The sequence below is a fragment of the Spea bombifrons genome, chromosome 5 (assembly GCF_027358695.1).
Source record: "Spea bombifrons isolate aSpeBom1 chromosome 5, aSpeBom1.2.pri, whole genome shotgun sequence".
NCBI lineage: Eukaryota > Metazoa > Chordata > Amphibia > Anura > Pelobatidae > Spea > Spea bombifrons.
The window spans coordinates 10,319,817-10,346,165 of NC_071091.1; the positions used below are offsets into that span (position 1 = coordinate 10,319,817).

General features: G+C 38.8%; 1 protein-coding gene across 1 annotated transcript in view; it reads left to right on the forward strand.

Moving 5' to 3' along the window:
- Positions 1-18,279: 18,279 nt before the first annotated feature.
- The window catches only part of NRP1 (neuropilin 1), a 75,129-nt gene continuing 67,059 nt past the window's right edge, over positions 18,280-26,349 (forward strand). The window contains exons 1-3 of the mRNA XM_053468225.1: positions 18,280-18,539; positions 19,824-20,219; positions 23,463-23,637. Coding sequence (XP_053324200.1) covers positions 20,150-20,219; positions 23,463-23,637 — 245 coding nt within the window. The 5' untranslated portion in view covers positions 18,280-18,539; positions 19,824-20,149. The remainder of the gene's footprint in view (positions 18,540-19,823; positions 20,220-23,462; positions 23,638-26,349) is intronic.

Below are 26,349 nucleotides of genomic sequence, written 5' to 3' on the forward strand. Positions count from 1 at the left end.
GTGTATAGTAACAGCAGAAAACATGTTTATACATTAAAGTGTGTAAATATAACCCTTTGTTCTTATTCCACGTGACTCAGTTCCATAACTAACTAGCTTTAGGTCACAAAGTCCCATAAGGTCTCTGTAAAATCTTACTCCCTAGCCAAGCTTTAAACCAGCGCCACCCTACAAGTACGCCTCTAAGGCCATATGCAATACTGGGAGGTATATTATATATATGACTATTTACTGTCAAGGGCAAATGTAAATTAAGGACAGGAAAGAGAATTGTAGTTTGTTCTTTAGAAGAATTGCAACAGAGCCCGATCCTGTAATCTTTTCGATATAATCTTTGCAATCTGAGTCAGAACTCAACTGACAGCCTTGACATCTCAGTTATGTCATCATTATTTATTTATTAATAGCGCCATCATATTCTATAACCCCGGACAATGGATAAACAGGACAATAGAAACGGTGCATCACGTAACAAGTTGGATATAAATAGAAGGTAAGGAAGGTCCTTCTCAAACAAGAACTATGTGTTAAAAATCATTGCTGACAAATGATGTCACTATCTGTGTATCTGCAATCCGATCACAAACTGTTATTTTTGCATTAGCCTTTGGGGATGTATTTAATATACTCTGATTGCAGAGATATAGGGCTCAGTAAATATAATATATTTCAATTCAAGGTAGAATGGTGGTAGCTAATTCCGGGTCTGCACACAATTCATAAAGAATATCTTGGAACCAATATCTTTATTAAGAAGTGTTGCCCAAGGGGAAAGTATTTCGCTGGCATCAAAGAACTCCAGATCCTTACCTTTCAGCCTACGACGAGGATTGCCACACTCAAAGTTATGTGCATTTTTTCCACCTTTATTCATATTTCAGAATATATTTTCATGATGAAACCTGTTTAAATATTATGAATAATAACCCTTAATTATTTTTGCTACCTAGTTGGCCTTGCCTTTCGTATTATATATATATGGTTATGCGTTACAACTCTGGCAGAATGCTGGTATATAGAGTATAAAGCAATTTGATGAGTACTTTTAAGGGCCCACTTATCGGTGATCTTTTACGGGATACAACGGTTATCCTATATGTGTGAAATATATCAAGCAAGGCTAGCGCTCAAAGAAACAGACAAAACAACCAAATAATACAAGCAAGTATAAATGTAAAGTGCCACAGAATAAATAATACAAGAACACATTACATACAAAGACATGACAGATATAGACAGTAGAGTCTGACACCCCGTGAGATCCCCCAACGGTTTGGCTTTAAGCCTTTGTCGGGATACTTGCTTGTATTATTGGCTTCTTTTGTCTATTTCTGTGAGTGCTGGCCTTACATTATACTTATTACCATTTGTTTTGGTTTGTCGTGTCTTTCGAGTGCAATTCTGATTTATAATACCGGATCCTATATGTGTGATTATGTTTGTTAAGAATGATATCTCACTCTTTATATTCAATAAGATATCAGTAAGAATATGTTAAAGGGACATTCCAGTTCCCCGATTCAAACGCACTAATAAAAAATGCGTTAAAAGTACATTTTAATGTGTATTTTTCTTCGCTAAAAGGAAAAAAAAACATTTAACCTTGAAGCAGCCAAGCAGGACAGTGGCTTCATTGTTATCAATGGGAGTATTTTCTATGCATGCATTTAGGGGTTTCATTAGGTTTTTTTTGGGGGGGGGGGGTTAACATTAAAAGAGCTCGCCAAACTCATTAACGATGGGTTGAATTAAACTCAGTGGCTTTGTATGCATTTTACTAGGTGCTGAACTGTGAACCGGGTTTAATTCCTTTTAAATGTAGAAATTCTTCAATGGATTTGGTCGGCGCTGGAATGTTACGTTACGTGGAAAAACACCTTTTGTTCAAAAATACGGAAGCACTGTAGTCATGGAGACATAAGTTGTACATCACAAGCTGTCTACACATTTGGCAATGCTGTATCAAAATGTTATCTTTTTTGTGAATGTTTTACAATCACAGCGGCGTCAGATGCGTATATAACATACACTGTCATGTGGTTCAGCACAAGCTGATATATGATGATATACATTTAATGTAACTCAGTCCTTAAGAAAAAAAGAATTTTTTTATACATTTCTGTGGAATCAGGGGATTATGACATTAACTCCAATAGCACACAAGTTAAATGCAGGCCTGGACTGGCCATTTGCCCAGTGGGCATCTGGCCGCCAGTGCCCCACATTCACCTGATCTCCTGCTCCGACAGCTGCACATCTCATCAGGCGTGCGTCCTTAAAGTGCCAGGGCGCCTCGTGACCGCCAGTCGGGCCCTGGTGAAATGTTAGATCACTGGCATGGTCAACCCTACAACTTAGACTAACTTGTAGGCACTGAGCTGGTATTGGCACTAACATCAGGTTCCCATAGTTGCACAGTTACTAGGTTTGGGTGGGCCGTGGGGGGGGGTTTGCCCTGGGCCCCTTTATATTGAATGATAACCCTGAATGGCACCAGTGACATGCCAGAAACCCTAGGGTTCCCCTAATTCAAGCAGTCTGCCTCTTGTACCATTATGCTCTAGTAGGGACAGCTCAACTGGTTGAGGTTCAGTCCTGCCTATCCAGCTGGCCACTGACTTGCTTTTAATGCAGTAATACTTTACATTACCCCTAATCAGCATAAATTACATATCCCGCCAGCAATACTGGGTTATTATTTTCCAATATGCTCACATTATTTACCTAATAAGCTTTTCTGCCTGGAGCTTATGTTGGCAAGCTAGCTGTTATTTTGTTCTGTGTCGTAATATGCTTTTTTAAAGACGCTTTACCGTATTTTTAGTCTGCAGAACTGAGTCCATTTGTATTATTCTTGGATCTTCTTTTGATGTATTTGGACCTTTTTGAAAGGGATGAAAAATGAAAAGAAAAAATACCGTACTTTCAGTAATCCTCCACCCATATTGCAAGTTTTGTTTCAATTTCATGTAAAATATGTAGAAGTAAAATAATTATTAGAAAACTAGTACAAGTTTTTAAAATCAGTAAATGAATAAACGCATTTGGTGAAACGTAACTTTTGGATTAGGTGGCAGTCATTTTTAAAGGCGTTTCATGTCGCATTCGTGTAGTTTGAGAAAAACGTACTTTTGTAGCATAATAAGGTAATCGCCCTAAAAAATGCATACAAAACAAAAATCCTGGACAAGCCAATACAGGATGGAAATAGAACTATGCCAGAGTTGGCTACCCAGAGCCCCCATCTTCTGGGAGCATGGCCTTATGCAGGGGTCAGGGCTAGCTCCAGTTGGACTTTGTTGGGTAGGGAGTAGGCTGGGAATGGGCATGACCAAACACCACTACCAAAACTGAATCTAGAACAGTGACCGGGATCCCTGCACACTCTGGGTCTAACCCACCAAGTTCCCAGATAAGCTTATGCTCTTCCACCCATTCCAACAGTGAGTTATTTAAGATGCGCATGTCAGCCCGTCTCTGCAGGGGAGATTTATCTGGACTTATACCCAAGTTTTGCAAGTTGTGATGGACTCTGGTCTCAGCCCTGGTCACTTGTCTTACCTACCTCTATCATAGATTAGATAAAGATAAATTAGGTAAAATTACCCTACCTCTTCTGGTTCCATGGTTGATTGTGATCCTGTTTGAGTGCGTTAATACTACGCTCTTTAAAATATTTTCTCACCTAAAGCAGAAGTTTACCACCACGACCCAGAGATAAGTTACTGTTCAGACTCTTTTGTATTACAAGATTGTCTTGTGGTTCTTTATGTTGTGTGCACCTTGGCTTGCATAAAAATAATATAAAAGTACAGTTCTTCAACTTTCTCTTTTAAAAATAACTCAACACTTTCATCATCTACATTATCTACAGAAACCCAGGCAGATACTTTGCAATGTTTTTTTCCCAAAATATATATTAATATCTAGTAATCTGTGACAAACTCGGTCGAGGATGATTGGATTTACATGTTGGTTGAATTAAAGGAGCCTTGTGATTACAAGCCTGTGCAGCTGACATTTGTCACAGTGAAATAAATGGAAAAACCTGTTGGAGAATTATTTGAAAACTGAAGTCAAATGGCTTTGAGCAAAACATTGCTGATCTGCTACAATAAGGTCATTTTTAAAACAAATCTAATTTCCATGGGTATTTCAGATTTCCAATATGGAAACTATAAAGTGTATCAGTCTTCTAAGTTATTTTCCCCGAACCAAAACATGTTCACGCATTGTAAATGTAGTTTAAAAGTGAATGAGATATTTCTTATATGGCAATCAACAATGAGGAATGACTAATTACAGGTAATTTCAATTATGAATGAGTTTGGAGTTTGTAGGGCTGTTTTTGTACCGACTGATTTTCAATAGAGTTGACGTGCCATCTGGAGTACATTGAGCAAGTAGGGCTTTAAGGAAGTCGGAAGAATAACGAAGATGTTTTTGTTGACAAACCCAAAGGCTAAAAACAGTTCGGATGACAATTTACTGACACATACAGGAGAGGAAAGGAAACTAAAAGTTATTATTTCCAATGACTTAAACTTAAGCAAACAATGTGAGAAAACAAAGAGGAAGCTTAACAGGATATTTAATTGTATAGCGAGGGGGAACGGCGGCAGAAATAGAAAGGTGTTGATGTCAACAAGATCTCTTGTAAGCCACAGTGTTACTATCTAAATCAGTTCCTCCCGGAGCTTGTCCTTACTTCACCCGTGGGAATTAATATCATGTCCCTTAACATTCCAGACCCATAATATCCTATTGTAATGACAGTGGTGGAATAATCCAAATTACCACCTAGAGCCCCCGGTAATGGGGGGTGTCTTCCATGGGCTGCAGCAAACATTATAAGGAGATTTATACTTACTTTGGGATGGATATGTACCTGTTTCCGGCATGATCGAGCCTTAATCAAGATTTCATACCTCCCAAGTGTGCCGGTTTGGAAGGAACAGTCCTGGCCCTGGTCCCACAAAAGTGCCCCCCTTTGACTATTGCACATTTTAGGAGGTATTAGGTTTGTACATAGCTCCCAAGGCTGCATCAACCCTCTGCCAACACTAACTGTCTAACAATATCAGGTAAAACTATTTTAGCGATCCTTCCTTATTGTGTGGTTGGTTAGCTTATTGTTCAATCACAGTTGGCGTCTTAACAGTCCAGTATCTGTATGTCAAAATATATTAAAGGATATGAAAATATAGTAAAGAGATCAGCCACTCTGATTCATTACCATACTGCTTTGTGGTATACAATAGAATGGCTCAGTCTTAATCCCCTAGATGGGCACACTGACTAATGAATGTCTGTGCATGAATGTATATGTAGTCGTTAAACAAGACTTTATTGGCATTGGCATAAAGAACCAGCTCAATGTGATGTTTGAGTAACCCAGGATTCACATGACTGCCTACAATGATAGCCTCCAGTTCTGCAGACAAAGAAAGTTTATTGGAGAAAAATTAAATAAAACCAACTTCTCTTCAATACTAAATTACTTTACTGTATACAGCACGGTATCTAAAGTCACAAGATTTTTTTTATGGGACTTCCCCATTAGGTTGGGCATTTTAGTAGGATAAATGTATCAGATATTGTATGGTTTAAGGAAATTAAAGAATGCAAGTAGAAGAAATCAGGGTGTCGGGTTAGCAAAACAGAAGATGCCCCCAAAATGTCCACATTAACAGTACACCCATTTCTGACCATAGACTGGCCATCTAGAAAACTAGGCGAGTGAGCCCGTAACCGATGGCTCCGCACACTTACCTTTGCTGGCGCTTTTCCAGCGGGCAGCCACATGTACATTATTAAGCAACCACTGGCCTTAAAGTGCCAGGGATTCTTTTCTTCCCTAGTCCAGCCCTGCTCATGAACATGTTTCATCCAGTAATACTCCATGCCCCATTAAAGAATCTGTACAGTCAAGTGTGAGGGGCACCAATAGACTTTGGGATTTGGTATGTAAATCTGATCCTGTAAACCCACCGGGCAGAATAATTCTTATCTGACATCATATGTCATCTTTCTATGTTTCTGTACCTGTAATAGTTACTTGAATTATCTGACCCTCCCCCCCTCTTTCTGTCCAAAGTCACCAAATAAGCTCTATGAAAGCATGCCCCTAGGCTTTCACAAGGAAAAAAAATCTCTTTGGAAGCATAGATTAATTTCTATCATAATGAAAGCATTTTCCGTGGGTCTATTCATTTATTGAATTATTTTCAAGTTGATGTTTACTGAGACATTGTAAGAGTCTGTTTTTTCTTACTCTACTCCTAAGTCATATACAGTTTGACAAATCATTTTTCAATTAACAAAAATATAACAATACGCATTTGGTGTCCGCCAATGAAGTAGCTTACATGGGAGGTTTGCAATCTCAAGGTGACATTTTGGTATTTTTAATGACTTTTGCTTCATAGACCGGGCCAAACTAAGGAAGAAAAATGGTCCTGGCACCTTAAGGCCAACGGCCACTAAATAATCATATGGGTCACTTGCTATGATCTTCCAGAGTGTATGGCTGTGCGTATCCTAACAGCAACCACAAAATAAAGCATCAGATCTGCTGGGCTAATGGGAGCAAAGGTAGGAGACTGGTGCCGTCTAGCACTGGACCACCAGGCATTTGCCCAGTTTCCCATGTGGCTAGTCCAGGCCTGCTCTTTGAAGCTGAGGTCTATGACCCAGGATAGCAGCAACTGTATATCAATGACCTGTCTATGGCCCTCCCTTTCCTAAACATCCAGAACATACCAGCTGACACAGACAATTAAGACAGATAACTTAGCGGGGAGGAATAATTATCCAAATCGAGTGAACGTGATGTTAAGTTGGTATACAGGTGTTGGATTCATAATTAAGATATTGCTTTTGAAATCAGTAAACACTATTACATAGGTTTATTTCTCACTGCTACGTGTAACATATGGGAAATGTGACAGATCTGCTTTAAGGAGCAGAGGAGAGTTTGAAAAGGATATGACTCAGGAAACCCAAGCTTAATATAACAGCCGGCATGTCACATGGAAACGATCCTTTTAATAATTTCATTGGACCCTAGGTTTTTGTAAAGTTCTGCAAATAACATGGAATGTGGATTGAGTTACCTGTTTGCAGACATTTCCAACGGGCTGTGCTGATCACACATTATTTTTAGAACACATCACTACTATTGTTTTAACCCATGGAATAAAGAACATGGCAGAATTGGGTTTTTTTTTCTCTAGAGCTTTAGTTAAATGCTCCTCTTTATGAATGTACAGAAATAAAGGCTGTTAAAGGAACTCATCTACTAAATAGCGCTGACATCTGTATGAAATCTGTCTATATGCTCATTATATTAGATTCATTTATAGAGCTCCAGCAGACACTATTACAATAGTGGGGGGTAGTTAAATTAACAAGAGAAGTTAAGACTGACAGTATACAAACAGGGATAAGAACAGAAACAGCTTAGTTTAAAAGTTAAAGGACTTTTTTAAAATGTAAAATTATTCCCTTACAAAGCCAGAAATAGCAATGGATAGACTGTAAAGATACACACTTGCTCATACATACAGCTGCCCATTCACACACACATACTCATGCTTGCCCTTACACACAAACATCCCAGCATACACTTGCCTTTATAGACAAACGCTTACTTGTCCTTACACAGACAAACTTGCCCTAACATACAAACTTTCCTTCAAACACTTTTAAAACACACACACTCCTTCTACCCCTTCTACTCCCTGGTTTTGCGCTATTCTGTTTCTCTCGTTGTTGTTTTGCTCTCATGCTCTTCTCTTTTTCCCTCATTCTCTTCTTACTGTCTTCCTTTTCTCTCAACTTCGTCCCTTCTTCCTCTTTCTTTTTCTCCCAGCTTTTCTCTCTCTCTCTGTTCCTTTTCTCATACTTTCTTTGTCTTTTCTATTACTCTGTTCCTTCCCTCTCTCTGTCTTATCATTCTCTCTCATTCTTATCCTTTTCTTTCTCGCTCTCTTCCTTTTTGCTCTCATTCTGTTTCTTTCATCTCTCATTCTTTTTTCTTTTTCTTTGTTCTTATTCTCTGAATCTTCTATTTTCTCTGAATTTCCCTGTGGTGGGTTCATACAGTACATGACATCATATCCTTGCGCTCAGCACTGAAGCAGCACACTGCGAGGGAGCGCTGGAGTGAAGGTCTGTATGAACAGAACTCGTACTCACTTAATTTTGGACTGTTCAGAAGGAGATCAATGATCTTCCCAGCTAGCTCTGCTTCACCAGTTTTTGACAGACATTAAAATGTGTTGAGAAGTACTGATACAGAAGAAGAAGATGGCCCTGCTCTTGCGAGCTTACAATCTGCTGGTAAAGCTTCAAAATGACTCTGTGATCTAGAAGAAATCATTTGTTTTTTGTAGAAATATGGGTGCAGTTTAGCAAACTTGCATTAAGCGTGGGGTCAGACGCTAGCCTCCTGGGACACTTCTATCAGGAGGACTCTGCCAGCAAATTCGGCAAGTATGCAAGTAATGCCATCGCAAGGGAAGTAGAGTCAGCAAATTTAAAGCATTCACTCTTGATCTTTGCACTTTTTGTACCTAGGAATAGATTAACACAGTAAATAATACAAAGTCCCCTTTCTGTATATGTGTATGTTGCTCTTTTTTTTCGTGCTTTAACCCCTATCGGTAGCTGAGGTGCTTATCTGTCAGCAAAATAACTAATACAGCCATGAAACTACGCTCATCGCAGGATGTACAACACTGATTATTGGCGAGGCTTGTTTGGACCTCTGGACGAACTTACAATGGAATTCTGGCTTCATTCCAAAACAGAGACTATTTTACAAAAAAACGTTTAACGTTACAGGAAAAAAACATAATAATGTCACTTCCCCAAAATAGTAAACTTCTGGAAAATATCACGAGCATGCATGTGACAGTGACAGAGGGTGATGGAAATGTGATAAGGAGAAACTACTGCTTCAAAGTATGATGCCATGTACCCAGGCCACGTTCATTTTATTGTTTTTTTTCGGGTAAACCGTCTTTGGGTGCACTTGATGTGGTGGTCTGTGGACAATCAAACGTAACATACACAGATCCCACATGAGGATTTTATTTCCCTGTGATTTTTATATTCCACTCGGGGGATAACTAAATTCATGCATAAAAAATAACACTGGTTTCTGTATATTGTTTTTTGCGGGTTCATTTTTTAGGAGACATTTGGTCTACAAATAAGGGGCTGTTTTATCTGAGGGAAGCAGAGTGGTGGCATAAGATGTCACTGATGTTCTCTCACTTCTTCTCATGCCATCCTTACAAAGGCACCAATCAACAACAATCAGTAACGTAAAGGGTTACTTAAAGAGGACCTGATCTCTAATCTGACCGGCAGCCAGCCCTGGGCAAAACCCAGGTAAATATATATTTCATTGATTTTCATCTGTAAATAGCATTGCATGGGTTTGGTATATGGGACTGTAAAATGTAACATTTTGAAAAAGTGAAATATTGCTACAGCATACGTCCCGCGTGTCATTAGTGTAGAGGGACAGAGTTTCTTTAGAAATTAACAAATTAATCGAGTCAATGTGTATCGCAAGGCTCCATAACAATAAAACACGGCTTGTACTGGGATGTATGGAGAAAGGTACAGGGGGCGTTATTTTATCCCCAAGCAACACAAAATATTACAAATTTCTCCTGCTATGCTGGCCCAATCTTAAATGCACACAAACCCATACACACATACACTACTGCACACACATACACACATAGAAACCCATACACACATACACTACTGCACACACATACACACATAGAAACCCATACACACATACACAACTGCACACACATACACACATAGAAACCCATACACACATACACTACTGCACACACATACACACATAGAAACCCATACACACATACACTACTGCACACACATACACACATAGAAACCCATACACACATAGAAACCCATACACACATACACTACTGCACACACATACACACATAGAAACCCATACACACATACACTACTGCACACACATACACACATAGAAACCCATACACACATACACTACTGCACACACATACACACATAGAAACCTATACACACATACACTACTGCACACACATACACACATAGAAACCCATACACAAATACACAACTGCACACACATACACACATAGAAACCCATACACACATACACAACTGCACACACATACACACATAGAAACCCATACACACATACACAACTGCACACACATACACACATAGAAACCCATACACACATACACTACTGCACACACATACACACATACGCTACTGCACACACATACACACATAGAAACCCATACACACATACACTACTGCACACACATACACACATAGAAACCCATACACACATACGCTACTGCACATACATACACTACTGTACACACATAGAAACATAGAATATGTTGGCAGATAAGAACCATTTGGCCCATCTAGTCTGCCAACCTCTGAATACTTTCCTCAGTCCCTGGATTTATCTTCTATCTAGGATAGCCTATGCCTGTCCCATGCATGTTTTAACTCCTTCACTCTGTATTAACCTCTACCACTTCTGTTGGAAGGCTGTAATCCCTTTGTACAATTTGCCAAAAATTTTATATAATAAAGTATTTCTGATGGTATTATAACTTTTTCTACATTTTTTTTTATTGTTTTTCTTACTATGTAGAGTGGGGGCTGGGTAAGCCGGCTGGGATTCCTGTGTAAGATGTTGTGTTACTCGTTCCTGTTTATGACATGGGCCGTGGATCTTCTTTGGGATTTATATGCTGGTTGGCTATTAAAACAATGATGTAATATAAACATCTCACACAAATTGCAGAGGCGAGCATTTTTGGAACTACTTTACTTTAGCACTGAAGGGGTTACAAACCTTTCAAAGGCCACGTCCAGACACTATTAAGATAAGGGAGAAACTAAAAAGTACTGTGATTCCAAAAAACTAGTATCATTAACCATTTCACTAATGTATAATCAACAAAGCATTGCAAAACAGTGACGATTAGAGCAACCAATCAGCAAGAACTGGTGATTCATCGCGTCCCACCACTGGAAGCCCCCGGAAGGCAGTTGACTTGGATAGCTTTGAATAACTATATCTGGGTAGGCCTTCTATATTATATCAATATGAAGAAAGGGATTAACCCTTGCAGTAACCCTTGGCTTTCCTCTCTAACACAGAAGGTGTTAACTTCTGCCAAGACGAAATTCAACAATAAGCCGCACAATATTAATCACAAGCAAATGAGCAATTATCACCAGATGTTGGAGCGATTTGTTTATCATATTTCATATCTATTTACTTTCAGGATTTGCCATAAAGGGGCCACAACAGACGTTTCTTTTGTGATGAAACGGTGAAAAAAAGAGCCACGTAATCCCATTCTGCACTCTGCGAGCCACTGAGCCATAATTAAATACTCCACTTTACAGGGGCAAATGCATTAGTTTGAGTTTAGCTAAAAAGTAGTTATATGCCCGATAATCCAGTGCTTAAAAGGAAAAAAACAACTACTTTTTGAAACATATATTGTTGCACTTTTAACAGTACAAAAGTTATGTATTCTGATGCAAAGTTTTAAATGTAAAATTCGGAAAGATTTAAATCACCCCATTTTATATACAATGAAAATCATAATTATACATCAATAAAGGAACATGATAGGATATATATATTATACGATAATACGATATATGATCACAAGTTTGTTATGGAACAACATACATTATAATAGATGTAAAAATATGTGCTTCTCCCCCCATATCCTATGGAGGGGCCCCTTAGACTAATGGGGACCCTAAAAATCTGCTTATATGTTACGTCACCCATTATAACACCATATCTCACCTTATTTCATTCTTCATTAAGTAATCTTTTCTATACGGCTTCATCACTTTGGCTTTGGAATTACTCCAAATACGTTTCTACCTTAAAAGTGGATATACTTTTTATCCCCAAGACAAAAGCACCAGAGATCAAGCACAGCATATTATTGCTAAATCCAATATCTGATTGCCTGGGTCAGGATCTCTGTCAATATTTGAATTACGACAACGCTGTCAAGGGTAACAGATAATACTTGGAGAGAGTTATGTATCACTGCTGTTTCAGTGCATTCATATAGAAAGCCGGAGTACACTGTAACGTCTGGCTCCAGAAATGTTTGGTCCATTTCCTCAGTCCATTACAACCTCATTTCTGATTGAGACGGTTCTTAAGTCAGGGCATCTAGTTCACTTGACTTCCATTATAAATGGTAGGGCAGTCATTTTGGTTAATGGATTAAAGTGGTAGCGTATTTATCACAGAGTTGGCTAATGTAATATTATCAAATGCCGGACGACCGCAATACTCTCTTGTATTGATCACGTTTTTATGTATAACATTGTTTAAAAACACTGAACTTAAAGACTGGTCCCTGGTGTAAACATATCATGAAAAATATGCCGAAAAAGCAGTGCGAAAGATCATCTGATGCCTTTTGTCCCAGAGATATGTTCCAAGAGACGAATTCTTACGTTCTATTTTGGAGGCGAAATAGGTGGCGTTACTTTTGAGAGTTAAGCGGGGCACGATTGCTTAGGCCCAGATACTCCAGAAGGATCAATCCAACACCTTCACTCACCCACTCCAGGCATTAATCACTGGTGTGGGTAACGACGTTGGTCACAGCTTTATTAACAATCCCCCATAATAACATAACATTCACATAACCAATAACAACCCGCCAGCTGCTAGGCCTAAGCCTAAAACCACATGATACCAAGAGATCTGGCCCAACAGGTGCCATTATCTGCCCGTTGAACCCAACTCCCCAAGCCCATTTGGGCGCAGCTTCCATGCTGGCCAAAGGAGTTTTCCGCGGAACAAAAAACAACCAAACACATCCATAATGAAACATCACAATAAATCTAAAGGGTCGGGAGGGAAGTTCTCCAGGCGGGAAAAGAGGTAGGGGTGCCTTTGTCATAACCTTTTAAACCTTAGCAACAACGTTGCACTCCACTGCCCAATGAGGGCCACAGTTATCCTGGCCTCCTCATGACCTGGGCCGGCAGTCATATTCCCCCTTTCCTTATATTCCAGGGTGGCCTAGTCTGTCAGCTTCTTGGGAGTACTAATTACATATACATTGATAAGGTCCTCGCTTCTTGGAAGCTGAGGATACACGGAATTAGCAATGTTGCTTTAGTAGCTGGGGGAAGTACATTTCCTCAGCCATCTTTACTTCCTGATGTGTCTTACAGCAACACCCTGCTCAGGAAATCTTCATCAGGAGACAGCAAACGCATTATCCCCTTGTGGCTTACAAATAACCCTTTGCTGTCCCATTTGCCTGCAACAAATCAAACAAATAAAAATGTTTTGTATAACGTGACCACAACTGACATATGTTATGTATACTAAAAAAAACTACAATCGCTGCATCAGCAGCTGTATATCAGTAATTTAATATATCATTGCGGATGATGACCGACTAGAACACTTCGACGCAACTGGATATTTATCTCTTCATTCATATTTCTGTCCAATGAAGCCTTAAGTGTATTTTATACATTTTTATTTTATAAGATTACAGCTCGCATGCATAAGTTCTAAAATGATAAAAAGGTTTTGTACCGTGTTAGCCTTTGAGAAAACAGGAGAAAAGTATAGGTAAAATGATACCATGTATTGGCTAACTGAGAGTTTAATTGCGAGCTTTCGAGAACAAGTTGTTAGGTCCCTTCCTCAGGCATTAAGTCTGTGTTAGCTTCATTAATGCCTGAGGAAGGGACCTAACAACTTGGTCTCGAAAGCTCGCAATTAAACTCTCAGTTAGCCAATAAATGGTATCATTTTAACTATACTTTTCTCCTAAGTTCTAAAACTCCAGGCATTGAGGGTCAGAACCCGGCCAGATATTCTGGATATCCCAGCATGAGCACTGGGAGCTCAATCAAAACGGTTTGAACTGATCACTTGTGTTCAAAGCAATGATTTACCAAAATTCTGCTCTGTTTGTAGCCCTCAATGCCTGGAGTTTGGCCCCTTGTTCTAAACTGATCAACTATAATGCCGTAGTGTCTCCTCAATATCTCCTGAGACCCCACCAGCCTGGTGCTACCAGAAGCAGTGGACGTGGATTGCTAAATGAGATGACACTCCACGGATGCTGTTGGGCTCATTTGATTTAGTAGTTCACCAGTCCGTTTTCTTTACGCTGTCTCAGAGTGTTAAAAGCCAGGGTTTAGTCATTAGGTAACTTTGCTTTCATGTAACCATCATCAGATATTTCCTTGTTTCCTTCCTGTGGTTCTGAACCATAGTCCCATTTGTATACATCAGTTGGGTTTTCCTTTTATTACCAAAAGAAATAACATCTTTCTAAAATGCAGAGGAATAAGATACCTTATTATGTATGTCAGCATATTATTGTTTATATAGCACCATCATATTCTGCAGCGCTGTACAATGGTTAAACAAGACATAAGTAGTGCATCATATAAAAATTTGGACAAAAGGAGGGCCCTAGAAATGTATAATAAAATATTTTAGTTAATATATTATCACGAAGTTTTGTCATACGCTGTGCATTCTGCGGTGGGAGTGTATGAATTAAATTTTTTTTTCAAAAGAGTCAACGTTTGCTGGTTCAGCATTAAAGATCAACATATGGACTGTATGGGGATAGTTCTGCTATCTATACACAGGGGCCCTACTTTGTCATCTGTATGTAAATAGAAACACTTTTGCCTGCATTGGTAAAATAAAATAAAATTCTGCCTCCCCTTTTCCCTACAAAACCTAGTGAAGAGATTCCCATTGTTGCCCAACATTAAATGTATCCTCAATTTACTCCTTATTGGGAGTTTGAAGATCTTTAATACATAAAGGGATTTAACAAAAATTAAAGACGTTTATTTCAATAATCAGACAAGAAGTCATAGTCTAAAATTAAAGGATCAGAGGCTTAGACGCAATGTGAGGAAGTATTCACCAAGAGTGTGGTGGATAAGTGAAACAGTTTTCCAGTAGAGGTGGTAAAACTTAATACACTCAAGCAATTTAAGCATGCATGGGATACGCTTGAAGAACATGCAGAAACAAGTCAATTCTGTGGGGAAAAAAAAAACTTTAAGACTAAGCTAAATAGGTGGCTTCTACTGTTAATTCCTTTATTTCTAAAAGAGCCATCAGAGATACTGTATGGTATTTGCGATGTGATACTATGAACATGTATCGCGGAGCCATCTAGAGCATACTCAGTAAATGATCATTGAGCGAAACAATGCAAACTCACATCTTTGTATGTTGGAATTTTCAGGGTTTGACCCAGAGCCTCAAGGGTTTATACCAGCCGTAGGGTCACATAGTCTGCAGCTATTTCCTTCATATTATATGCTGATTTCATGCTATTTAAACCACACAAGTGGTGGTTTTCCATCCGGTATGTCTCACTGCCTGCCTCATTTGTTGTTGTTTTCTTTGAAATATTATTTTTATTATTATCTTTTATTTACATAAGGACCAAAAACTGAACATCAGTTACAACATATAGCAAACTGATACGCAATATAATCTAAAAGTGTTAGATATTGTGAAGTTACTTGAAATAAGTTTATTCTTAAAGGTCCCTAATGAATGATCTGGGAAGAAACCTGATCAAACGGTGCTGAGTAGTCCACACCTCTGGAAGATCACGTTGTAGTTCAGCAACAGCAGCCGTAGACGTGTTGATTGATTCCGAGCATACCTGCCTGTTGGTTAGAGAACTCCCAATGCTGTTCTAGAACCGCATGTAAATGGGGCTCGGGGAACCTTCCACAGATTATTGTGCAAATAGAATGGCATCTCCTGGAAGAGCCAGTGATACATATCAACAAGTGTTGGATTGTTCTAAAATCAGTTCATGGCCAAGGATTGGACTATCCATAAAGTGGACTAGCCTTGTCTATAAAGGCATATAATGGAAGCCGTGTTGATTGCCGTATATATATATATATATATATATATATATATATATATATATATATATATATATATTTATATATATACATGCTTGTCCCATGTCCATATATGTTAGCCCAGTTTATGCTCACGTTCCACTCACTTTCTATCTATACCTGGCCTACAAATCCTTTTAAACAATGTCCTCAATTTCTTTTCAGTTGGTACTTCGTAGAGGACAGGACTACAATAACCTATTCCTTTGTGGCTGTAGACCGTTAGCCATCGCTATATGTGTTGCCTGGGCATGTTAGAGCATATATGCTTTTGAACAACGTTCTCAGCAACCACAGCTGATTTAAGTGCTTCCCCTATTGTAGATGCCGATATGTTTATAGATATGCTATGTACCAAAATAGCCTAAACATCACATTTTCAAAGTGCCTGTATTGTAAACATCTTAGATGTTTTAGAGCAAATCCTTAACAGTGTTGCTTCCATGCTCTGTTATCTTAAAATACAGCATCTCCCAGAAGAGCAGCGTAAGGTTTAAATCAGGGATCACCACAAGCCTAAGACTCTGTTTATTATTTTTCTTCAAAGTTATATCAACAATTTTAAGTAGGACAAATGGTGGCACTTGTGGTTAGGAACAGTCTTCAGACAGTGGGAGAACTTGACTCAGTTCCCAATTACCAGAAAAAATGTGGACTTTGAAAGAAAAAGAAAAAAGGATAGTTAACCCTTTCAGAGTCAAAGGGTTGACCACTGCATTCCTTTCTTGCCTTGTGTTTCCAAGATGTGCTCTTGCTCATATCTGTGGCACTCAGGGGGTTACCAAAAACATATGCCTTCTTTTAACACTCCTGGGTTTTATTATCACAGTTCTGAGCAACAATAATATTGTGAATATTACTACTCTTTGTCTGTAAAATGAAAGCCTAGCGTAATGTCTATGTGACTTGATGGTTACAGAGTGGGTTAAAATAACACAACTGACATGAATATAAAATCTGATCTCATGAAAAGTCATGTGGCGAAATGTACAGAAACGCTAAACAATGATGTATTTCATTAACAGATATATAAAAGTATATTAATATTTCTGAACTGCTGAGTTAGCCACAAAACTCAGATCAAATCAAGGAAATCCTGTCATATGCCCCCTCCCTGTGATTAACAAGTAGCCAGATTGTTCTGAGTGTAACTTCATAATGGGGGTGAAAGAATGGCAGGAATGATGGAGGAGCATTTGAAAGGATGTCATGGGGAGGGGTGCCAGGGGGTCATAAATTAGAGAGCTTTCACTCTAGTGACAAACCCCTCCAGATCTTCTGGCAAAGAGTCTATTTACTAAAGAGAGGAGACTCAGACCTTCCAAACTCTGAATAATGCACATGTAACAACTATGACCTCAGTATACAACTTACTCCTATAGTTAAAGTACAAACTGTGACCTTTATCATTATGGGTTGTAAAGGGCTATATAACGTGTTACATGGAAATAAAGGTAGATACATTGATAGATAATAGACAGATAGTGGACAAACAGCTGTGCATAAATAATATATGACCACAGAAACTTCCTGGCTTGTTGACAAACACAGAGTGAACTGAGTATCCTGTGTTTTGCTAATATTCTGTCATTTATGCAGATAAATTGGGGTCTGTCCTAAATGTGAGCCTATGATTTGCATCAATATTTTTCCAGAGCACACGTCTGCCCCCTCTCGGTCGGTCTGGGTAGTGCACATGGTCAGTGTATAGTATTCAGCGCTTCAGTCTGTCACTTCGAGCTATGTCTATGTCCTGCTGTCTGCCCGTGTCCCCCGGAGTGAGGACTCTCAGCTCTTGCCAAATCCCTCTTTTGTTTTCTCAGATCAATCAGTGAGCTACTAGTATACAAAATAAACAACTCACCCCCTAGGCGGTGACATGCCAAGCCAAGGAGGGAAGGAGAGGACAAGAGATGCCCCTGCAGAGTTTGACCCACATCTGTCTCTGTCCTGATCTACCAAGCTTTATACCTCTGGCCCCAAGGTGAAACATCAACTCCCTTCTTATGAATTGGGGGGATATACAGGGGGATAATTGAAAAGCAGCTGGTTCTTATAACAGCCCCTACACACAGTCATTCCTCACTGAGAAAGAAAACTGAAATAGTGAGTGATCTGCACAGTCATCAAGAAAGGAGCTCTACCTCCCCTCCCTCCCCTGTGATCACCCTCCTCCTCAACTCCTCCTCCTCCTCTCCGGCTTACTGCTTTGTAGACTATACCCTCTCTGCTGATATCACTAGCCTGTTCTTCCCATAGAGGCATTGACTTGTGTGAGCCTCACATCTCTCTCTCTCTGCTGCTGTGCTTAAGAAAACCTTGATCTTTTTTTTTCTTGTGCTTTCAATCCCCTTCAAGGATTTGCTACCAGTACAAGCAGAACACACACTGCAAGCAGCAGGTCATAGCTCTACAACTACAGCAACAGGCACACTTTGTGTTAATCACTGACTCACAATCCTATCTTCCATGGCATCTTCATCATAAAAAGGGGGATACAACAACTGCTGCAGGTAAAACAGACTTGTCTCTTTAATAATGCATTAACCCTTTATGTGCCAGGGAGGTGTGACATGTCATCTCCCCACCCCACCTGCACCTTTCATGACATTCCAAGGTGAATATATATATATATATATATATATATATGTATATACTCTGTGCAGTCCTCAGCACAGTCTTGTTCACAGTTCTTACGTGCAGAATATTTAAGTGATGATTGTAAATTGTGCATCCTCTTGGCTTCTGTCACCTTGGCACCAAGCTGATATAGTTGTGATAATTTGGTATGTGGTCAAACTAGGGACTTGCCCCTTATGTGTTTCCAGGATATTTTGGTTTGGTTTGTTTTTGTGGTGACACACTAACACACACACACAGTTTCCTTATCTTAATCCTGGGGTGTGTGTGTAATCTTGCTGACAGATCTTTGCTTGGTGAAGTGTTAGGATTTAACAGGATTTCTAAGGTACATACATTAAGAGTGTCAGATGTGCCATTTGGTAAAACAATGCTGATGTCCTTATTTTGGTTTTACTTGTATTTCCATAGATGTGTGTAATTTCAGATTGTTGGATTAGGGGGATTTTACAATTGGGGGCTAAACTCAGTATTTCATATAATGGAGCAAGGTGCTAGGAGGGAACTCTGAGTATCTTCTTTCTATTAATGAGCTTGTTACCTGATGCAGATGGGTTGCCCATGCCTGTCAATTTAATGTGCTTACCTCCTATAAGGGCAACTCTCAATATTGGGTTGCTGGCCTTTTGGGGTGAGGGCTTGCTTGTTCCCTGTTCAGATGCTGTACCTTAATATTTCTATGATTTAGTAATATCACAAACCATGGTCAGTGATCCTTTACACAGAGATACTTGGTGCTTGGATACAGCTGTAGCTGGGTAGATGGGTGGGTGTGAAATCTTTATAGGGGCTGGGTTACCTGTTCCTCCTTCATCATGTATGGGTAACAATTATGTCTGGCACCAAATGAGTTAATGGAAAGGCAGCAATTCTATTTGATTCGTCTAAGATCATAAATCCAGAGGCATTCATCTGCTGTGGAACACTCATGGTGGAACTACTGAGAGGTGCACTTCCACTATATATATATACATGTTTACATCAACATCTAGCACAGCCCAGCCAGACCCCCTATATAACAAAGAACCTTGAATAGGAAGAGTCCATGTAAAGCTTGTACACAAGTCCTTAGCAGCTATTTCGAAGCCGATCATTAATCATACATAAATATATATATATACATACATTGTTTTGTCTTTCCTTCCTTATTTCTGTAGGCAAAGAAGAAGGACTCATCTGGCTTCCGTATCAGTTCCTAAACTTGGACTAGGAGAAATATATGTATATATTATTTATCTAGCTGTTTTTTTGGGGATGCTAACACAGAACACAGAGGAGATCTGCGAGTGTGGGAAAACATTAAAGGAAACGCAGAACTAAATGACAGGATACAAGACGGAGAAGCAGAACAGTTCCTTCGGTTGTAGGACACAGATCTGGTCGCTTTCCTGGAGCTAAGCTCGGAATACAGGATTTCTGCTGATTGTTTTTTTGGGGGCTTTTTTGCCATTTTTCAAGATTTTGCTAAAGCTTCAGCCTAAGGATGCATCCCTGGTTGGTCTTCTGCTGGTGCTGGGTCCTGGTTGTCCATATAGCCAGAGCTACAAGGAATGGTGAGTCTTCTAGATCACTCAACAGTAACCCAACCTGTCTAGAGAGAGGGACATCTCGAGTAGCACCTTAGAAGCCCATCTACAAGCCCTGTACTACTCCATTCTACCATTACTACACATTTTTAATATTTAGATGTCTAAGTCTTAAAATATGCAAAAAGCCATGAGTTTTATTAGAAAATTTGGTTAAGTTCTGGTGTACTCTTTTAGTTTGGGCTGCCATAAGTGTACATTTTATTGATAGCTCAAGTGTAAATGTTCTTGGGAACTTTAGATTATCCCATATAGATCATAACATAAAATTCTGAGATCATTCAAAACAGTGATACAATGTTGATATTTAGGAAAGCCCATGTTACATTTTACTAATGTTTACAATTACGATTCTTATCTTACATTTGTTATGTAAACATTCTGCGGAAATGACGAAATAATTGTATTTTTTTTTAAAGAAAAGTTTACATTCACATTAGTTAATGTGATGCTCTTAATATTGTGCGGTTCCTAGCCTTGGGGTTCAGATGAACTTATATATCTAAGATCGTGCCCTAAGCGCTAACGAGATGTTAGTAGCGCTAATTTAGAACACTATAAGTGCATGTGTACTTTGCGACCGTAGTTTTGTTTGAAAACCGATCAATTCACAAAAACTAAGCCAATTAAACTATATATACCCATTAAATTTTGAGCAGCTCACTTAAATACTAATATTTAATAACATATCAGCCATTCTGTCATTTTAGATAAAAATATTATTGTGCATTTTTTTGGGTAAAAATAGTGAATTTCAGGGTACCTTTTTAAAAGTATTATGTGTAAGATAAGAGTTATTATAAGAGTTATTATAGACAATCAAATACTGCCAAAAGTTAGGACTACTTGTGTATGATAATTAGTATGTTAAGGTCACTTTGCTGTTTAGCATGTGTTAAACAGAACTCTATGTTTAACCCTTTAATTCGGCAATATAGACCTTGTTAGGGATCCAAGGGATGAAACCAGCCTTTCCAAATACACTGCTTTATTAAAATGATTAGCCTTATTTAGAGCTAATGGTCAGGAGTCGTTGAGGACTGTAGTTATTAGTCTGCTGTGTCTGGCCAAATGTAGCAGAGCCAGTGAGTCTGACATAAGACATTATCTTGTTATAATGACACTTTCTCAAAATGTGCAGATTAAAGAGCACTGGTTCTACAAGGATCCATGTAAACGTTTTCTAAAGTGGCTGGGAATCACCCTGCTTTATGTCAATCTGGTGTAACAGATGCCAGATCCTCTGCTATACTGTTTGGGGGAATATCACTAGCCTATAATGAGACAGTATCATTAACAGATACTGTTCTGTAGTCAGTATTTAGCTACAGACTCTGTTGCATTACTCACGATAAGTTATCGCTAGTATTCCAGCTGATGAGGACTACAATTCTCATTATGCTTTAAGTGCCTTTTTTAAATTAAGAAAATGTCCACAAGGTGGACAGACATCCACCATGAGTAGCTTACTCCACATCATATGTGTGGTTACCATTCCCAGGAGAGAAATGTATCATTGGAAATCCCTTTTTTTAATTATCCAAATAAATGTAGTTTTTATTATCCAGTCTACCTGTGTTTTTACGACTCTATCCAAAACCTAGTGTTTTTGGAAGCATTGGCTTAAATTAAGTCTTTTTTTTTTTAATTTATGGTAAAATGAATCTGGAGTGATGGAAACGCTATGCATTTTTGATGGGCAATTCTTTCATTTCCAATTGACCTGTTTTCCTGTAATAAAAAATCAGTACATTTAGAAATTCATGCTGAGATCCAGGAATGTTATTTCCCTTCCACGGGGAATCTATTAAGGAACAGGGTAACATTCTAGCCACATCATTAATGAAACAAGCCATGTGCGGTTGTGGCTGCCTCATATGTTTACCTTATCCACCCCAGTGTATGGAGAGGCTCACAACACAAATAGGGGAGGAAAAGCAGGCAGATCTAGTGTGTACTGGACAGCATTAGTGATTACACTGTTTCTCAGTACATCCACTTCCCAGCATGGCTGTTATCCTTTGTGGCATTCATTTTCAGCTACCTAGATATCTTCTTTATGTAGTTAAGTCACCAAAGGCAGAGTTGTGTTTCATCTACTTGACTTCACTATACATTATGAAGGTGCAACCCAAGTGAGCTTCTGCCTCAGGAACAGCTTGACTGTCCCTGTATAACGCATTGTTCAATCAATGAGATTTCTCTAAAGTCTCTTCAACCATTAAATTTATGGCCAGCTCAACCATGCCTGCTGGAGAAACCTACCAGTGTTGGTTCTTCATAATGAATAGCGAAGTGGGGGAGTAGAAAACACAACTCACCTGGAATCTCTCCCTTTAGTGAATAAACCCTATCACCTTTCCCCCACTTAGTTTGCACACAAATAGCCCAGTTTTATTGTCATTTTCTAAAACCCCATCATTTTGCCAATCTCCCATTGTACCAGTCTACCCCTCACCAACACTCACTGTATTACTGTCACACTGTACTACACCTTGACTCCCTCCCAGTTTGCTCCCACTTTCTCCCATTTGCTCTGCTTGGGTTACCCACCACTGTTTTCTACTTAATGCAAGTGCAGCAAACTCTCCCTTTTCACTTTGATCTGTTAAACTCAACTCTTTATCTTTTTCTGCACCACTAAATGTACTTAAATCTTGTCTAGTCTGTGCTCAAAGGGAACATATAGCTTCACATTTCTTAGATTTATGGGGCAATGAAACAAAAGCTCCCTTGGCTTTGAGCAAAAACAGGCACTGATAGCAAATGACCCAGGAATGGCTTATCATTTAAAGACATTGCAGGGGGGTAGACAACATCTTTTAGTCTCTAGCCACTTAAATGTGTTACTTAATAAGATTATACTACTCAACAATAATCAGGAGTCTCTGAAGAGCCCATGGGACACGTTCAATGCCCATTCTGCAGATTTAATGTTACTAAAGCTGCCATCTCTTTTTAGGAAATGAATCCTTATTAACATGTAGAGTATGTTAATTTAGATCACACATTCCAATTAAAGCCAAGAACCAGTTTCATCAAATGTGAGATTCAGTGCTACAGTCTTACAACTGACACTTGGATATATTAAAAGTTAGCTATTTCTTTGTGAAAAGGGCTTGGAAACAAGAGTGGAACATTCTTTAAATAGAAAAATAATGACCAAGTTACAATGATTGTACTTATAAATGTTTCTTTGTTTCAATACAGATAAATGTGGAGATACTATTAGGATCACAAATCCTAGCTACCTTACTTCTCCTGGATATCCAAATTCCTATCACCCATCTGAAAAATGTGAATGGCTAATACAGGCCCCAGAACAGTACCAGAGGATATTGATTAACTTCAACCCCCACTTTGATTTGGAAGACAGAGAGTGCAAGTAAGTGTTATTTTATGTAAAGTCTGGAGCGCCACCTACTGGCCACAAAATACAAGGTGTGCTGGGATAGATCTTCAGCATCAGCCTTGCTGAATAGTATTGTGTCTGTGTCATTGTCAGACTTATGATCAATTGGGGATTGAAACCCATGTCAGATCATTTGTCCAAGGCTGTGATATTAAATCTAAATGTTCTGTTAGCTCAAACTGAAGTGTGTTAATGTTATCCATCTTAACAACGTCTTGCCTGGTTTCCATCTAATATATTGGCTTGTTCCCATTCATTCCTCAAAAACATTTTTTAGCAGAGAGCTGTAGAGGAAGCTTAATGACATCGCTTTGACATATGCAGTCCCGCTGGCTCCTTAAATATGCTGCTCTGAATAGTGATTTAGACTCTCAAAATATTTCATTTGAGTTCAATCTGTTGCTATTTACTTTTTAGGGAAACGGCTTAACCCTTTGGAGTGCTGAGGGGCTTAGCAAAACTATGAACCTGTCATTGATTCCTTTTGTAGATTTTATTTGTAGAATCCATAACAAGCCTTTTTTTCCCATTTTAATGATTTTATTCATAAATATTAAAGATAACTTTGTCTTGCCCCCATGAACTTACCTTGTGCCAACTATAATTGGCAGCTGCCCCCTTTGGTTATTTAAAAAGGCAACCTTGCTGAATCATCAGCCTCCCCAAAGGCTAATTATTCTCCCCCTCCCCCAAATAGGTAGGTGGTATTTTTTGTTCTTCTGACAGATAAAAGGGGAAACTGCGAGACAATGTAACAAAAAATGATAATGTAATATATTTAAATGGGGGGGCATGTGCTGCCTGTCTTATGAAACTCATCTAGTTTGGTATTCATAGTGGGAAAGGGATCAGGCAATTCATTGTGTATATTGATCTAGTCAGGTATCTTGTAGTGTCTGATTTCATTAGGAAGAACGCTATCCCCAGCTTGCAGGTATAATAAATCTACTTCCATCACAGCAAAGGCATGGATCGAGTCTCTGGTGGCTGCATGTGCTAGATTGCTTTATGTTCTTTTACTTGTTAGTGATTTGCATAATTTAATGTTGGTAGAAGATCTGATAGTTCTATACATATTTAGATATTATGGGTTTTTTGTATTATTCTACAAAGAGAGTAGGACCCCAACAAGAAATTAGATAGCTTTTTATATATTTTTTTTTATGCCTTGCCATATCACTTTGTTAGCCCCTCAGTAGGACTTGATGAAGCGTTATCTAGCTGTGTTATTTTTGGGCAAATAAAGTTTGTGGTATTTGGGAATAAATGGTGGAAAGATCTACTTTGGTACTTGAACCTGAAACTACTAGGTCTGAGTAAGAATCTAGCCCTGCTAATAGGATCTCACTTGTCCATACAAGAGAGAAGAACTGTTGTGGACAGATTGCCATCTTGGTACTTTTTGGTGCAGATTATTTGGCGCCCCATATCTCCTGTAGTTTTAATAAACCGCTATACACAAAAACTTGTTTGCCATGAACAAATGTAATTGCATAGCATCAGTTCTGATTCTTATAAGTCGCAATATAAAAGAAAAATGTGACTTAAAATAGGAAAACACATGTATTTTAACCCTTTGATTTCTACAACCAGTTGCAGGCTTCACTAATGTTGGTGTAAATGGTTTGAGGAAACTGATTTAGTGTAACTTATACTTCTTTAATGGATTGTTATAGCACAATCACTGATGACAATGAATCCTAATGAGTGCAACCATTGAGAAATAAAGCAACCCTCTCGTGTAGTCTTGATATGCGTCAGTGATCATAAACATTTGGAAAATAGTCATGGACGTATTTACTCCAGTGTATAAGAGCCACAGTGACTCACTGTAAAGTAGCACGTTATAGTCCTGGCACACATGGAAATTCCACCGAATTCTGTACTAGGGCTGTAATTAGTTCCAGCAGATCATTATTCACCATATGAGTTAATTCAGCCATAAACCAAATCTGTGCCTAGTTAAATAAAAGAAAAACTAAAATGAATGAGTTGCGTTTTTGTTGTTAGTAACAGTATGACTGTATGGTTAACTTCTTACACACGACAGGGCTTTTTTCCACCTCCTGGGTACTCGTGAAATTTTAAGGACACATATACGAGGTCTCGCACTCTTTAAAAACGTTGCAACTAGATTTATTTCCACATCAGTGTGTAGAATCCTCTGGCCCTGTTGCATCACTTACACAATGAGCAGTTCTTGGTGACCATTATGTCTAGTAAGAGGTATTGAAGATGCTGGTCCTTAAAATACTACAATAAGATGTTGGGTCACAAAGACTAAAACTTGTAAAAATTGAGCAGTTCTTGCCTTTTATTGGATTGTCTCTAGTTGAATTATCCTTGAGATACCCTTCTCACCTCCCTGATCTTGCTAGTGAGTCTATCCTGATCTGAAGTACTTGAGAAAGTTCTCAATGCGTTATAACAAAAGGCAAACAGCACTGATCTGTTAGTTATTAATCCCCAAAAGTTTATGATTAACCTCGCTTGCTGTTTGCCGCATAGCAAAACATGACTACATTTATGAAGTTATGGTTTTTTAAGAGGCGGTAAAATTGGGGGGTCTGTGTGGACAGGCCATTCTTCGACTCAACTGCTTGGCACAACAATTCCTGTCGTGCTGAACTTGTATCCCACAGCATGTGGTTTTCCAAAGGACACCCATGGCTGCCTTCGAATGAT